Below are 17829 nucleotides of genomic sequence, written 5' to 3'. Positions count from 1 at the left end.
AGAAACTCTCTATCACAAAGGCGAACATGTTCGATCAACGCATGGATGTTGCGGTAATCAGCCGTATGTGTCCATCGCATAGGAGTTGCGATCGTCAAGTGATTGCAATCATCGTGTAGAAGTTGCAGTATTAAGCGAATGCGGTCACTACACAATTGCGGCTACACGATAATGCATAATAGAGGGATCAATGCAAGGTTGGTGGAATGAACGTATCAACGCATCTACCTCAAGAAAATCAAAAGATGATGTTAACATTACACCTACCACGCCGTTGGCAGCAGAGGTTCAGAAAGGACTAAACGCGCCGAATGTCAGAATCAGAGCAGTACATTAATGTCGTCGACGATCCAAGCTCTATATAAAGAAGCCGATGAGAAAAATTCCAACTGGTCCGGGGATTACCCCTGCAACCCAGGGTTTTCCCTGTGATCCAGACAAATACGTGAGAAGAAGCTTGAGAGTTCTTCACCTCCTTCATCCATTCCAAGTGACGACCAGAGCCTTCGACCGGAGCTAGATCTCGAGAAAGTCAGCTCTATCGCCCATTCATGGCACCACCGGCAGCCTTGACGTGCATCTGCCGGAAGCAAGTCTTTTCTTCCAGCCGGTCATTTCATTTTCCCTTCTTTTCTTATATTGTATTATATACATTTTGTGATTAAGGAATTAATACATGATGTGTTCAATACATTTATCTGCTTCCTTCGACTCCATCTCCATCTTCTTTGCTTAGTATCTTTACTTTCCTTGCAACACTTAGTGAGACTGCTTGGGTATCGCATACTTAGTCATGTGGATTAGGGATATGAAGTATGTAGCAGCCCACCAAGAGGTGTGCGTTACGTGAGTGTGTGAGTAACCTTATTTGCTTACTGTGAAGCTGCGGCAACGTCTGTCTATAGGCTAATGCAATGCTTGTCTATGAGTAAAGTCAGCAACAACCAACTGCCCGGGAGGGTGAGTGGTTGGTCACATTAAGTAATGTATGCATTGTTCACTAGAGATAGGAATAATCTTGCGTCAACCAAGTTCATGTGGTTACCTTGTCCTATGAGCGCATCATTCATCATTTAGGCATACTTGGGAGAGTAGTCTAAAACCCAAATCTAAGACTCGAGAGAGCAGATTGGAACTCATTGGCAAGAACGAGGAATTTAGAGATAAGCTCTGTTTGCTAACTTGCATCGCATGCACCCTAGAAATAGGAATGATATTATATGGTAGCTTTATTTGTGTGTGTCACTTTGTCATCGCATAAATAAGAATAGAGACTTATGTGTAGGTCCAATAGACTTATCGCATATATCGCATGCGTTCTAGCAGTAGAAGCTGTAGCATTCGCAACGATTGTATGTGTGTTGCATGATCGCATGGCTTGCGTTGACTAAGGTTACCCTTGCGGTCACTCTTAAGTATTGCAATGAAAACATCTCCGCATTTTATCTATTTTTCCCATTCATTTATTTCATGTCAAGAGTTGTCGTGTCTCTACCTCTCATGCATATTCTCATTATGTTGTCTGTTAGCTAAGAGTAGGAGTAGTGTTAGCTTAGAAACCTTCCCATCATTCTTTTATTCAAACCGCTGCATGCACATTACTGCATTCATTTTGCTACAAGTCCTTGAGTTTGACCTCGGATCACTCAAGAAACATGCGTTCGCGTTATACTTGGCGTGAGCGCAAGAAAACTTATGACAGGATGCATGGTCATCGCATACATTTGTTAACGCATATTCATTCCAACGCATGACCATCGACGCATGACTATCAACACATACCTTAATAACATGCATAGCATATTGCGTCCAAGGGATTTTAGTTGTCGAGTAAATTGACATCTAATTTTCCACCATTAAATTTTTGGCACCGTTGCCGGGGACTTGGCAGCTAATTGTTTGTTGAGTTTTGTGTCTCTGCAGGAAACCTTTCTATCTTGGGAGTGTTATAGCTTGTGCGACCAGGCTACAAATAATATTGAAGTGTAGGCAATGCGCCGAAAGCCAGTATTAACCCCAAGGTAGAAGGGCAATCAATCGCAGAAGAGCTTAAGGTAATTCTAAGCACATGACGGCCACATGCGCCCAACAATTGCCGGAAGTTCCAAGGGTCAGGACGAGCTTCTTGACCCAAGCAGTAGAGAGCCATCTCCTGCATGGAAGACTCCTTGTGGTGACAACACTCCTATTTTTCCAGGGACGTCTTCTACTCTATCTTTAACTTGCTTTCTTGGTTTAGGTTATTTTTATTTTTATTGTTATTTTGGATATATGGCTACTTCCTTGGTTGTGGTACGATTGTTCCTTGCAGGTGCTACAATAAGTCTCTTCGGTGCGTATCTCAACAAAAGAATTCCTTTCACCCTTCAATGCATGACTTCGATCGCGTGAATTCTAATGCATAATCACATGTGTTGTTCTGCCTAAGGTTCTTTTCTTGTTATCCTTTATGCATTATCCTTTTGAAATTCTATTTTCCCGATTGTGTTGTTTTGCGATGTTTCTATGATGGTACGTATAATTCACCGGATCTTCTAATTAATCATCGCAAGACACTCTTTACTTTTATTAACTTCTTCAAATTTTGAAAGTCTTAAGGTTTATTTTATGTAAACCATTGTTTAAACATTTATTACTACATTCCTATAATTTTACTTTTAGCTTTGCGGTGAGAACGCTGCCAACCTCTAAGTTTCGGGGTGGTAGCGGTCTCGAAGAATTGCGTTCATTTGCATTGCGATCATTTGAAAAAAAAACGAAGAGAATTTTGAGAATAATAACTCCATTGTCAATGCAATGGGGAAACCCATGTTGATAAGAGTTAAGTTGTGAAAGGCATTCGCCTGTAGTTGGATGCCCACATGACACACATGAGGGCAAGCCAAAACGAAAGTGAGTTGCTAGGATCAACGCATACGCACAACTCCTCTGTCCGACGCAAGCCAAAACAAGCAAGATAAGAGTTGATTTGAATATGGAATGCAATCGAAGTTGGATGCCCGCATGACACACATGGGAAAAGGCAAAACGAAGGGCGTAACCAGGTTCAACGCCGTAGTTGAATAAATCATCACAAATTTTTGAACTATTTTGAACAAACGCATTCTCGAAAGCTAAACACAAAGTTGCAGTGAATGAATAAAAAGTTTTTGAGCAAAGGCTTGTCAGATTTAAACTTAGAAAATATCTTTTTGAAGAAGCAGGCAAAGTGGAGGAGAGCATTGTGGCAATGGTCAGAGGTGTGTGTAAATTATATTCTGAGAAGCTGGTCATCGCAAAAGGACAGCAGGAGGGTGAGTTAGAATTTCTTGAGTATAACGTATGCTTGAGGACAAGCAAGCATGCATCGAGTATCGCATATCACGTGATCGTCTAGCTTCTAACTATGCGATGAGCATGATAGTCAACACGATCGTGAAGCGAGCATCGAGTATCGTATACTATGCAATCGTGTAGTTACTGACTATGCGAGATAGTCTACACGATCGTTTAGCACGCAAGCCTTGCGTCGAGTATCATATACTGCGATCGTCTACCCATCGAGCACCTACGCGATCATACGACCAATGCAACATGATCGCATAGCATTAACTATGTGACCATTTAGTAGATGTGACACGATCGTATAAAAAATTCTACATGAACGCATAGCAAAATCTAAACGATCGTTTAGCTCTAGCTACACGATGTGGCCACCGTTTTGTCTTCTCCATCGAAATACACTGTAACCTTTCTTCTGAAGCTTCACAAACGACACAAAACCAAACAAATACAGACTCGATTGCAAGTTTAATGCTTAAAAACGCAGGGGCCCTTACAAATTAACTTTGTAATAGTAAATCGAAAGCCAAAAACAAATATTACTACCCCGAAACATCCATCAACATCCATCCACATACATTAAACAATTAAACGCGATGCAGAAACAAAAACCCACCAAAACTATAAATGATTTCAATACAGAAATGAAGTTAGGAATCATAACTACAACCTGACTCTTATACCAATTGAAGGAACTCGTTTTAAAGAGATCCATGAGCGGAAGTGGATCTTCCAAATTCCATTTAGATTGAAAACATGAATTTACAGTAAATATACAGTTTATGCATTCTAATTAAAATTACAGCATGCTTTTTAACAAGAAATAGGGTTCAAGAGATTATACCTTTAAAGAACACTTCTCAAAAAACCCTCGAACTGTCACAAACTCTACAACACAGCAACCTTGAAGACTTTCTTCAAGAATCTCACGAATCAAAAAGGAAGACACCACCACTTGGAACCTTTGGTATGCTCGGAGTGAGAACTCGGGAGTTGTGGGCTCTGACTATTTTGGTTAGGAGGGAGTTTGTGAGTTTGGTGGAGGAAGAAAATTGAGGAAGAATTATCATATAGGAATCTTCTCAATCATGTAGTGTACTGCGTTTTTGGAAAAAGGAAACTAATTTCTTTTTCTTCCTTTTTCCATAAAAAACCAATAACCACCCACTAAAGTGGTTGGGGAGAAAATAGGATTATTATTCAAAATAATAAATAATATAAATAAATATGATAACCAACTTATCATATTATATTTATAACCTATAGTTTTAATATCGTATCATATACAATATAAATTATAATTCTTTTTTCTCTATTTTATGGCATTTAATATAAATCTTATTTATATTAAATTTAACAACTATGAATTTCATTCATAGAAAATATATTTGAATCATATTCAAATATTTATTCCTCCAATTAAATTATAACGTATCAAATACATTATATCAATTATATCATATATAATTGAATTTTCCTCTTATTAATTTGAACAATTTAAATTGATCCAAAAACTGATTCTCAACTAAATCCTTTTAAGCTACCAAGGGGTCCTTATGGACCTATAGCTTGAAGCTCCAACGGTACGTGAATAATTAATTAAACTCTTTAATTACATTATCCACCATTCGATAACTGATGGGCACTCCACTGAAGACCGACAGCTACACTCTTCGCACTACAGACATATTTTTGTGTCCGTTCGATATAACTAATCAACAAGTACGATGACTCTTCACAAATTGCTTGTAAATACAGCTGTATCAAATTACCATTTTGCCCTGTAGTTACATCTAACTCCTTAAGTATCATTGATCCCTCTAATGAACAAAAGATCATAGTCCTATTATGACTAAACCCCTCTCGGGCCAGGAGAGGGTATGGCGCCACATTGTTCAAGGCCCAAAATCAGCCCTTAAGGGAGTAATTTATCTGCTTACCCCTGCTTCAGGGAAGGAGTGAATTCCATCTTGTGTATATGAGTTTCCAGCTCCTCAATTAGAGGAATCCCCAAAATGGTAGGCTTATTGAGTCGGCGATCTGGCCACTCTCACCTATACAAATCAAATGACCACCTTCATAGGCAGGAGTTCACAACTCACTCAGAAGGTCAAGTTATCTTTGGTCATCCTAATGAAATGAAAGTCTCTATTATGAACGACATTATATAATGAGACCAAATATTTCGTGGTCTGGTCTTATACAAACTCTTTTATATAGAATATCCCCGCTCGCATGTCTAATACATGAATGATCAAGATCAGGTCATTTGTAGCACTTTACAACATTTGTAACATCTACAAAGCAGACCATACTCGTAGTGTCACCAGGATAAGGTACCCAGCCTTATCCATATACTACAGACCATTTAGGTTATCACTTAAACATGATCCACCTGTATGTCTCTACATACATGTTTAAGTTACAACGATAACCTTGGATGTTAATTTATTGGTTTGTGGTTAATGCAACTAAAATATCACATATTTCATAGACAAAGTGAATAAAATATCATATATTATATAAATCACTTACAAGTTTGTTCATTCAAGGTTTACAACTAAAGTACCCTACGAGATTTAGGGCATCAACCCCAACATTCCCTTCTTCCTATTCCCAAAAGGCATGCTGCAATTTTAGTTTGTTAATGCATAATATGTCTCTATTCTGTAAATTAAAGTTCTGTGAAAAATAAAATTGGGACTGATCCCCACGTTGCCATACATGGACCTTCATTGATTCCCTTCAATTGGTATCAGAAAGAAGGTTTTGATCCCAATTTTTTTTTTATAGAATTTAATTACAGTGGTGAATTATATTTTGTAAATTTTTCATGTTGATGAATGTTTATTGGTTTGCAATTATGGATGTTTCGAGGTTGGATCTTAGATTTACTGCCTTTTTTTTTTACAATTTGGTATGTAAGGGCTCTTTGTTTTGGGCATTAATTGCTATCGAGTCTGTATTATTAAAATTTCGAGTCGTTCGTGAGTTTTCTGACATCGTACTAGTGAAAATGAAGCCCAAATCGGAGAAGGAACGAATCAATTCGCAACTGTACAGTGGAGACTGTACTGAAGCATTGCAACCTACGAAGTGGAAGAACGTTTGTTCATTCCATAGAGTTGTAACGCTAGGCATAGCGTTGCAATACTTCGAGACGGAAAGAACAAATCAGTTCTCGTCTGATTCAGTTCGCAGCTCACTTGGTTTGTCTCCGGTTCACTTGGTTCGAGTGGTTCAGGTGCTGGGCAGTCTGATTCATGCAATTCAAGATCTAGTTCACTTGTTTCGAATCTATTAATTTGTAATAGTTAGACTTTTTTATCAATTAAATTAATATAAATGTTATATAGATTTTTTATCAATTAAATTATATAAATGTTATATTAATTTAATTAATGGTTTCAGGAGTTCAATCCCAATCCATAATTGTTGTTTAAATTATGCATATGATGTATGGTTTATTTTATTTTATATATGTCATAATGCATGTCATATAGTAAAAAAAATTCCCACCATAGGTTGTGCATTATTCATGCATAATTTATAATATATAGTTGCATGATTTAATTTTATAACATACTCATGCATCATATAATATAAGTGTTATATTGTATGGTTGTATGCATTAATAACATATACATGCATCATTTATATTATAAGAGTTATAATATATAGTATGGGTGTATGTTTAAATGTATGTTATAAATTATTTCATTACTTGAGTATATAAGTGTTATGTATGTTTAGTAATGAAATGAAAATTGCATGATGCATGACATTAATTTAGATAATCTTATAATTGTTATAATTTTATAAGTATGTCATACGATGCAATGTATGGTTTTAATTTGTTTCATTTATTTTATAATCGTTATAATTAAATGAAATTAGAAATTAAAACCAATAATTCAGAATTGCATGCAAACTTAGGTAAAATCATTGCTTAAAATAGTCTTAAAATATGATTCAAATAAATCTAAGATCATAAATTTCTAATGAGATTGAAAATTAGTTTAATCTTTTTAATTAATTTAATAAGATTAAATTGGTTTTAATAAAAGATTAAATTTGTAGTAAACTTATCTATAAGGGACCTTTTGTCTAAGGTTAGTTTTGTCTAGGCTAGGGTATTTAAGTTGATGGAAACAAAACACCTCTACCTAGGAACTTATCTGGAAAGATGAATTAAATAAATTTGCTACAAGCATGCAATTATTGATTAAGATTTGTTAAAATGTTTAGCGAATATTAATCGAAATTGTTTGTAAGTGTTACTTTTGAGCAAACCTAAACAATCACTTAATAAAATTAATTAGCCATATTTTTCCTAAGTTGATTAAACCCTAGGTTATTAAAATATTCAGTGGGAGGAAAAAGATGTATATGATATGTTAATTTTTCCATTCACATTTCTCCTTTAATATTCACACTGTGAGACTCATGCTTGACCTTGAGGTGTCCTGGGAGCGTCCCCCTTCAGATGGTGTTTGCATGGCTCAATATGAAGGTGAACGGAGAGAGTATTTATAGTAAGTGGGAGATGGATGTGTGTCAATATGTCCTACAGTCTCATTCATTAGTTTGCACCATGAGATCTTCTTGCATGGCCTCGAGGTGCCCTAGGAGCGTCCCCCTTTGGATGGTTTGTGCAGGTTAATATTAAGGCGAACTCCAAAAAGGGATAGGATCGCTTTAGTTTTTTCCCCCAATCGGTTTTTCCCTTCGGTTGGCTCATTGGGGTGGAACTCTAGGGTCTAAAATAAAGGGTCACACTTAAGAGAAATTGTTGAGCTGGTTAATGATTTCTTGACCAAATAAATGATGACTGATTGTTATAGGAATAAGAGTTATTATGATGTAATAATTGGTTGAGAGTGACTCAGTTCAGTGAAGGGACAACTGACCATATTTCGATGTCTTTTGTCCTAAATCACTGAAACATCATTGCAAAATTACATGTTAAATGGGGTTTATTTAATTTTTTCTAAAATTGACTGGATGTTTTAGAGTTATACTAAAATCTAATGTAGATCAATTTGTTTATTTTCCGCAAAAATGACAAAATGGCCTTTTACTGGAAAAAGTTATAGACCAAAGAGACCTTGGAGCTTACACATTCAGACCTCTGTGGTTCGATGAATATTAGGGCACGAGGAGGGTATGAATATTTCATCTCTTTCATAGATAATTATTCTAGATATGGGTATCTATTCCTAATGCAATATAAGTTTGAAGCACTTGAAAAGTTCAAGGAGTACAAGACTGAAGTTGAAAAATTGTTAGGTAAAAAGATAAAAAACACTACGATCTGATCGTGGTGGAGAGTATATGGACTTCAGATTCCAAAACTATATGATAGAACATGGAATTACGTCCCAACTCCAGTCCCAGGTACACTTCAACAGAATGGTGTATCGGAAAGGAGAAACAGAACCTTGTTATACATGGTTCGGTTGATGATGAGCTATGCTCAACTTCCTAACTCGTTTTGGGGATAAGCAGTAAAGAGTGTTGTTTATATTTTGAACAACGTTCCCTCTGAAGGATCTCATACCGAGAGTTCCATGAGCGCATTCGGATCATTCTGATTTCACAGTGACCGAAACACACAACACATACATTCCACACAAACAGTTATGCATATAAAACTAATTATCGGCATGCTCAGAATACAATAATTATCAAGGAAAGGGTTCATACCAATTGAAGACTCTCTTCACACTTCTGAACCCAATGCAACAGAAACCCTCCAACAAATCTACCAGCACTCGGCGAGTATGTCGACTGCAATAACACGATCAGAACGTACATGAATACTGCAGCGAGGATGACACCACCACAAGAGAAACCCGGGTATTCTCGGAGTAAAAAACCCAAAGAATGGGCTTTGATGAGTTTGGTAGAGGATGGATGAGAACGCATCGTGTAAACGATAAGCAAGTGGGAGATGCAGCTCTGCTATCGTATAGCGGAAATGCTTATCGTATAGTAGAGCTACGCGATCGTGTAGGAAAAATTGAACAATCGTTTAGGAAATATGTATACGATCGTTTAGAGAAAGCGTGAGGCAGACGATCGTTTAGACGAACAAGATTCTATCGTATAGGCTCTCGCGATCGCTTTCACAGATTCTCTTTGGGCACAGGCAATACGAATGCACGATTGAATTAAAATGAAAACGATTTTCATTGTTTTAATCTGCCAGTTACTATAACCTTCGCAGCCCACTTCCCACGTCTGAATGTGGATAAATTCGTTAATTATCATATAATTAATGAATTAGTTTAATCAATAAATATAATCATATTATATTTATATCTTATATTTTGATATCATATATCTACTATAGTATTTTCTCCTCTATTTGATATAAATCATATTTATATCTAATTTCCTCCAAAATAATATATCTCCTACATTTAGCCAATTATATCATATATAATTAACCAATCCAATTATATCATATATAATTGAACTTCCTCTTGTCAATTTGAACATTTCAAATTAACCCAAACACTGGTTCTCAACTTTATCCAAACTACCATGGTAACCTAATGGACCTGTGGCTTGAAGCTCCAACGGTACGTGAATAGCTGACTAAACTCTTTAGTCATGAGATACACCATCCGTTAACTATCAATGATTTCACTAAAGACCAACAGCTGAACTCTTCTTACCACAGATATATTTCTGTGTCCATCGAATATAACCAATCATGAGTACAATGACCCTTCACAGATGCTCGTAAGTACAGCTGAGCCAATTTACCGTTTTGCCTCTGTAGTTACATCTTACTTCTTAAGTACCACTGATTCCTCTAATGAACAATACAACATAGTCCAACTATGTGTGAATACCTCTCGGGCCAAGAGAAGGTGTGTGGCGCCACATCGTTCAAGCCCCAAAATCAGCCCTTAAGGGAGCCATCTATCTACTTACCCCTGCCTTGGGGAAGGAGTGAATTCCATCTTGTGTAGCTGAGTTCCCAGCTCCCAAATCAGAGGAATCCCCAAAATGGTAGGTTTGAATCAGCAACCTGACCACTCGCACCCATACAAATCAAAGAACCGCCCTCAATGACAGGAGTTCCCAACTCACTTAGGATTGAGGTCATGTTACCTATGGTCATCCTGTCATGAATGATGTTATATAACGAGACGTTAACACTTCGTGGTCAGGTCTTATACAAACTCTTTGTATAGGACGCCCCCGCTCGCATGTTCCCAACACAAATGACTAGGACCAGACCATATGAAACAAGTCACACAACACTTGTGACCATTCCATAAAGCGGGTCACGTCCGTAGCGTTACCAGGATAAGGTTTCCCTCCTTTTGGTACGCAGGAAATTGGAAGTCAATTTTACTTGACAACCAAAATTCCGTGGACGCGTTATGCGATGCATGTTTCTAAGATATGCATTGATTCATGAGTCAATGGTCATACGTTGGAATGAAAATTGCATTAACGAATGTATGCGATGACCATACGTCCTGCCACAAGTTTTCTTGCGTTCACACCAAGTATAACATGAACGCAAGTTTCTCGGGTAATCCGAGGTCGAACACAGGGACTTGTAACTATATGTTTACGGTGATTGTGCATGCGACGGTTGAATAAAAGAATAAAGGGGATGTTGCTAAGTTAATCCTACTCCTACTTCTATCTATCAGACAATGCAATGAGAATATGCATGAAAGGTAGAGATGTGACAAACCTTGACATGAAATAAATGAATGGGAAAATAGATAAAATGCGGAGATGTTTTCATTGCAATACTTAAGAGTGATCGCAAGGGCAACCCTAGTCAATGCAAGCCATGCGATCATGTAACCCACATACAATAGTAAACCACTTCTCGGTGTGAATACTACGGCTTCTAATGCTAGAACGCATGCGATATATGTGCTAAGTCTACAGGGCCTACACATAAGCCTCTATTCCTATTTATGCAATGTCAAAATGACATCCACACAAATATGCAACCACATAATATCATTCCTATTCCTAAGGTGCATGCGATGCAGTGTTAACAAATCGAGCTTATCTCTAAGATCCCAATTCTTACTTATGCATTCCAATCCGCTCTCTCGAGTCTTAGATTTGGGTTTTAGACTACTCTCTCAAGTATGCCTAAATGACGAATGATGCGATCATAGGACAAGGTAACCGCATGAACTTGGTTGACACAAGGTTGTTACTATCCCTAGTGAACAACGCAAACATTGCTTAATGCGACCAACCACTTACCCTCTCGGACAGTTGGTTGTTGCTGACTTTACTCATAGACAAGTATTACGTTAGCCTATAGACAGGCGTTGCCGTAGCTTCACACTAAGCAAATAAGGCTACTCACACACTCATGCAACGCATACCTCTCGGTAGGTTGCTACATGCTTCATATCCCTAATCCACGTGATTAAGTATGCAATACCCAAGCAATCTCACTCAGTGTTGCAATGAAAGTAAAGATACTAAGCAAGAAGATGGAAATGGAGTCGAAGGAATAGAGAAATGCATTGAAAACACATTGTATTAATTTCTTAATTCAAAATGGCATACAATACAATATAAAAAAAAGAAAGGAAAAAGAAATGACTGGCTGGAAATTAAATATTTGAATATGATTCAAATACTAATTACATTGATGAGATTAATATAATTGAATTTAGTATTAATGTGATTTATATTAAATATCAAATACTAATTACATTGATGAGATTTATATAATTGAATTTAGTATAAATGTGATTTATATTAAATATCATAAGTAATTGAGAGAAATAAAACTATAAATTATATTGTATTTGATACAATATAAAAACTATAGGTTATGTGTTATATTTGATATAACATATAGTATATATATAATAAGATAGTTATTATATATATATATATATATATATATATATAATATAAATAATTTTTTTTAAAATTTTAATTCAATTAAAGAGAGTGAGAAATAACTCAATCCCCTTAACTCTCTCAAAATTAGTTGTGTAGAATGGGGAAAGGGGTTTACGTTTTCAATTGTCTTCCTTCTCTGTTTGTACTTTCATTGACTATTGTCTTTCTCAAAGAAAACTTTGAATCACTTTGTTATATTGGGGACCACAACTCTAAGTCTCTTTATATACTAGTTCAATTAGAGTTCTCACTAAACCCTAATCAATCTAGGAATGGGCTTCTATTAAAGTCGTACTTAATTAAGAATAATCAATCTAGGAATGGGCTTCTATTAAAGTCGTACTTAATTAAGAATCTAGGACCTTAATTAAATAGATCACATAATAGAGTCCGATCTAATAAAATAATCCAATGTGATAAAATATTAATCCAAAAACATAGCCTATACTTTAATCATACGGAACATGATAGCTGCCCACGCAATTTTCACGCATCTTTTTGGCCTAATTTGTCGCTTTTGATCAACTTTGGCACTTTCTCTTGTCCTAGGTCAAACTTTGACCAATTATAGAAGTATTTTCGTCATTTTAAACTCAAATTAATAGTCCTCCGAGTCCAAATGTTCAATTGCTACAAACTAAATAGTCATTTCTCTTGTCCTAGCAACGCATAGAATGTTGATAAAAGGTAAGGTTTTGATAACGCGCATGCGTCAATAAAAGTAAAGTTTCAACAGCACGCAGAGAATTTGTTACTAAAATTATCGACTATGCGACTTGCCAATAATTTAGCGCCCTTTTTTGGCTTTTAGCAATATTTTTTTTACCATTGAAAGTGATCTTTCTTGTAGTGTACATACATATGTCAAATCTATGCTTCATAGCTCTATAAGCGTTTACATTAGTGAAAAGAAAAAAACGAAAAGAAAAAAACAAAGATGATCATATTGACAAGACGATCTTCAACCACACCACTTGTAAATCCATATCTAACTTCCCTCGAGAATGTTTCCAATAACTTGCAATTGCGCATGCACAAAATAATGGTGGAAAGAACGGTCAAATTCTCGGTTGAATTATAGCTTTAAGAGAATTTTGTAACAAAGTTTTTGATGAGAGAATTAGACTTTTGTGTAGAAATAGGGTTTTCCCACTACAAATCTTTTTGCTTCATCTTCATCATATGGGAAATATATGCATCTTTCCACAGATATTATATACATAGTTTAATTGCTTTTATATATATATATTCTATCTCTTATTAAAGGAGTTGATTGAAATATCATAGTGGGGTAAGATATATAATGTTTGAGTTGATAACAATAATGCGAGGGGAAAAAAACACTCTATACCACTCAATTAATCTTAATTCAACTCATATGCTTAAATATTTGTGCACCTCCACTTTACTTAAGTCACTAATTTAATTATTGCGAAGAAGCACATCCATAAACCATATATTTGTTAGGGTTATTTTCAAATAAATAAAAATGAACAACTTATTTATAAATATAATAAAATATCATTATTTATAAGTGACAGACTACAAAACATCTATTAAAGACACTATAGATAGTGATATTTTGTTATATTTAAGAATATTTTTAACAATTTTATCATTTATGACAATTATCCTATTTATTAATCAAATAAATAAATAAAATTACTCAAAAAATAATAATAAAAGAAACCATATATATGTTTGGTTGGTTTTAATTCTATTCTCTATTAAAAATTAAAAACCATATGTTAATAGGGGATTCTATTTAATTTACTTGAGAAAGCTAATGGTTAAGGGAAAAATTAATGCAAAATGATAAAATCATATAGTATTTACCAAATGGAATAAATTGAAGTCTAAAAATTATAGTGTAACCCAAATATATAGATAAATTAAAAGCTAGTGGAAGAAACCCACCACTCCAACATTGCAAAAGTTTATAATTATTGTGATTATTGATTTTAGTCTTATATTTTGTTCATCTACTTTTAAATATAGAAACATTTTGATTTCTATGTTTTCAAAACAAAGTATGGTTCTGGTTCCTATTTGAAAAGTTCTAGCAAAAAATTTATAAAGCAATATAATATTTTAAAAAGTTTATGGAATGGATTGCGTGAAAAAAATGATAGCTAAATTTTCTATAAAGAAAATGATAAATTAAAATAACAATCCTTTAAAAAATATATATTTTAGTACATCTCGAGAAGCAACATCCCACTAAATTGTCCTTATCATAATGTGATATGTAATAAATTATTATTATTATTTATCTTTTAAAATATTTTTTTTATTATTATTATTATTATTATTATTATTATTTTTGAGAGTGATGGGAGAAGAAAACATAAAGATGAATGAATTTTGAAATATACCAAAGTATTATCTTTTTGCAAACAAGACCAAAGATAACAAAAAATAAAATAGATTAAAAGGAAAATTCTTATAAATAGATATTACATTAAATGACACATATTTAATATATGTATTAAAAAAAACTAAATGGTTCTTTTTTCGGTAGGTATTTTCTACCGTTTTTCTTCCTTATAGAGGAATATTTTTTTGAGGTTGGTTTGAAGGGTTGTTTGAATAAATTCCAATTAGAAAAAAAAAAAAAAACCAAGGTTTCATATTCACAACATTTTCAAATTTTGAATTCAAATTTAAAGTTTTTAAGTGAAAATCAAAGTTTTCATATATGCAATGAAAAACAAGTCATCTTTTCATAAAGTTTTTCATTTTCACAACTAAAATTTTAAGTCACATATTTAAGTCATTATTCCGAATTAATTAAACATTTTTTAGTAAAAAAACCAAGTAGACACTAAGATATACCTCATGAGCTAAAATTATAATTTAACACTAAAAAGTGCAAAAAATAATAGGTAATGTTCAACTTTAAAAATTTTGTTCAAGATTATGGAGATTAAAACATTCCATTTGTATGTATATTATACAAGAGTAGCTAACTGTGTATTCTTCCTCTTATCACATAAAAAATTAAATTAAATTAAAATAAAAAAATAAAGATATCATATGACAGTTTGTCATTAGGTGAAGTCAGACTGCACTTAAGTTTTTCTCTAATTATAGATAGGCAAATCCTAGTGGTGAGTCAACTCAATCAAATCGAAAGTGAAAGTGGTAGGAGTTACCTAATTGTTCATCCATCGAAACTACATCTTAAAATGGTCATCTCTCGAAATCTTCCTTCTCAAATTGGCTAATTCATCTTCAAGCTTTAATGGAAGACGTTTCAATCCAAACCAAGCTCCAAGTTACATTCACCAATAAATCCATCGTCAAAGCTACCCATCACTCGTCGGAACCGCGCATTTTGCATCTCTCAAATCTCGATCTCCTCTCCGGTCGTTTTCCGATCACATATTTCTACTTCTATCGCCGTCCGATGACCAACTCCTCCGCCGCCATCGTCGATGCTCTCAAAATCTCCCTCGCAAACACCCTAAATCATTACTATCCATTCGCTGGTAAAATTATCCAAAACGCAACAACTAACGAGCCTGAAATTATTTGCGATAACTCCGGTGCTTTGGTTGTAGAAGCAAAGGCAAATCTTCGATTGAACGCCTTGAATTTTTACGATCTCAACGAACCTCTCCAAGGAAAACTCGTCACTGTAAATCCAAAATTTCCTCTGCAAATTCAAATCACGAGTTACACTTGCGGCGGAATATCGATTACGTTCACATTCGATCATGCGCTCGGTGACGCAAGTGCATTTGGAAAATTCCTCCTCGCTTGGTCGGAAATCGCTAGGGGAAAACCAATTTCTACCGTACCAGATCATCGGAGAAACATTCTCCCTCGATCGCCTCCGACTTACCATCCGGATTTGGACGATTTGATGGTGAAATGCACCATGGAAGACATAAAGAATATTCCGACATTGAAGAAGCTAATCAAGAGACTCTATTACATCGATCGAACGAGCATCAATAAACTACAGAAACTCGCGAGTTCAAACGGAGTTAAGAGGACGAAAATCGAAGCGTTCTCTGCATATGTATGGAAAACGATGGTTTCCGCCATGGAAACAGAGCATTCGAGGTGTAAAATGGGATGGTTAGTCGATGGACGGAGCCGATTAGGGGGAGATTGGAACTACATGTCGGATTACATAGGGAACGTCTTGTCGGTTGCGTTTGGGGAGGCAAGTATTGAGGAACTGAAATGTAATTCGTTATCGAATATTGCTGACGTGGTTAATGAGGCGATTTCTAAGGCGACGAACAAGGCCCATTTCTTAGACTTGATTGATTGGATTGAGTGTCATAGGCCTGGGCTAATGCTGTCGAGGATTGTATTGGGCCTCGGTGGGCCAGGCCTTGTTGTGTCATCGGGCCAAAGGTTTCCAGTTTCTGAATTGGACTTTGGGTTTGGAAGCCCAGTGCTTGGGACTGTGGGCTCGACTATAGAGAGAATTGGAGTTAGTTATTTGAATCAAAGGCCTAGTGCTAAAGGGGATGGGTCCTGGACTGTGTCTGCTATTTTGGAGCCTGAATTGGCTGCTGCTTTGGAGTTGGATTCTGTGTTTCAACCCATGACAGCAACTCTCCTTCAGCTTTAAATGACTTGAGTATCACATAGAAAATCAGATGAATTTTAGAAGATGACGATGAAAATATTTGTTGACGATATGTTGAGTTTAATATTTGCAATGTTGATTGCTCAAAATTAAAATGAGTAAAGAAATGAAAATGAATTTAAGGGGAAATTTCGTGGTAAATAGGGAGAGAAAATCTCCTAACAAATCATCTATAATGATTGATGCAAAAATTGGAAATGAGTGGAGTACGTTATTTTTAGAAACAATGAAAGGAAGACTGAGCTCTATCACAATGCTCGTGTTAATAACCAAGAAAAAAGGGGTAAATTCTTCATACGGGAGGAAAGAGACGATGTAATTGGAGGGGGAAAACCTATATCTAAAGTGCTACCAGTGAAATTAAAACCCAACCAACAAATGAGCAATAGAGCAAACCATCAACAGTTGCCCCATATGGGCCAAAGTCCAATCTACATAGGCTAGGACCCAATACGTTGGGTTGAACCGTCGAGACTGAGGCCACCGTCCATATGGACCAAGCCTAAGCCAAACCCCCATTTTAAGTTATCTTGGAGCATTAGTTTGTTGGGTTGACAAGAGAAATATAAAATTTTAAATTTTTATTTGGAAAAATGGTTAAAATATTTTAAAATTATAAAAATAATAAAACGAATTTATAAAATAGAAAATATTAATTAAAAAACGATAAAACGGCCCTAAAACAACAAAATTAAAATGAAAAGGTATACTACTTTAAAAACAATTCAAATACCACAAATACACTCTACTTAAACATTCTATAACCACAAATATACAATATCTAAATATTCTAGAACCACAAATACACAGTATCTAAACATTCTAGAAGCAAAAATTAAAAATCAACCAGTATAGTCTTGGTTTTAACGCTTCTAGTTGTCTATAGAATGTGTGTATGCGAGTGAATATGACAAGGTGTGAGGGTCTTTAGAAACTTATGGATGTCTACAACAATGGACTTCTTACAAGGTGAGAAAGAGCAAAGT

At 35.2% G+C, this 17829-nt stretch overlaps 1 protein-coding gene across 1 annotated transcript; it reads left to right on the top strand.

The window, feature by feature from the left end:
• Nucleotides 1-15225: 15225 nt before the first annotated feature.
• Nucleotides 15226-16972, top strand: LOC120067372 (HXXXD-type acyl-transferase family protein). Its single transcript, XM_039018946.2, has one exon. It carries the CDS (start codon nucleotides 15479-15481, stop codon nucleotides 16823-16825), a length of 1347 nt encoding a protein of 448 aa, XP_038874874.1. The 5' UTR covers nucleotides 15226-15478; the 3' UTR covers nucleotides 16826-16972.
• Nucleotides 16973-17829: the final 857 nt, after the last annotated feature.

Source organism: Benincasa hispida, chromosome 1 (genome assembly GCF_027475165.1).
Source record: "Benincasa hispida cultivar pf3 chromosome 1, pf3_genome.v1.1, whole genome shotgun sequence".
Classification (NCBI taxonomy): domain Eukaryota; kingdom Viridiplantae; phylum Streptophyta; class Magnoliopsida; order Cucurbitales; family Cucurbitaceae; genus Benincasa; species Benincasa hispida.
This window is presented reverse-complemented; position numbering and strand designations above follow the sequence as displayed.

Coding starts and splice junctions, on each gene's coding strand:
- LOC120067372 (XM_039018946.2), top strand. CDS start 15,479: ATGGAAGACGTTTCAATCCAAACCAAGCTCCAAGTTACATTCACCAAT.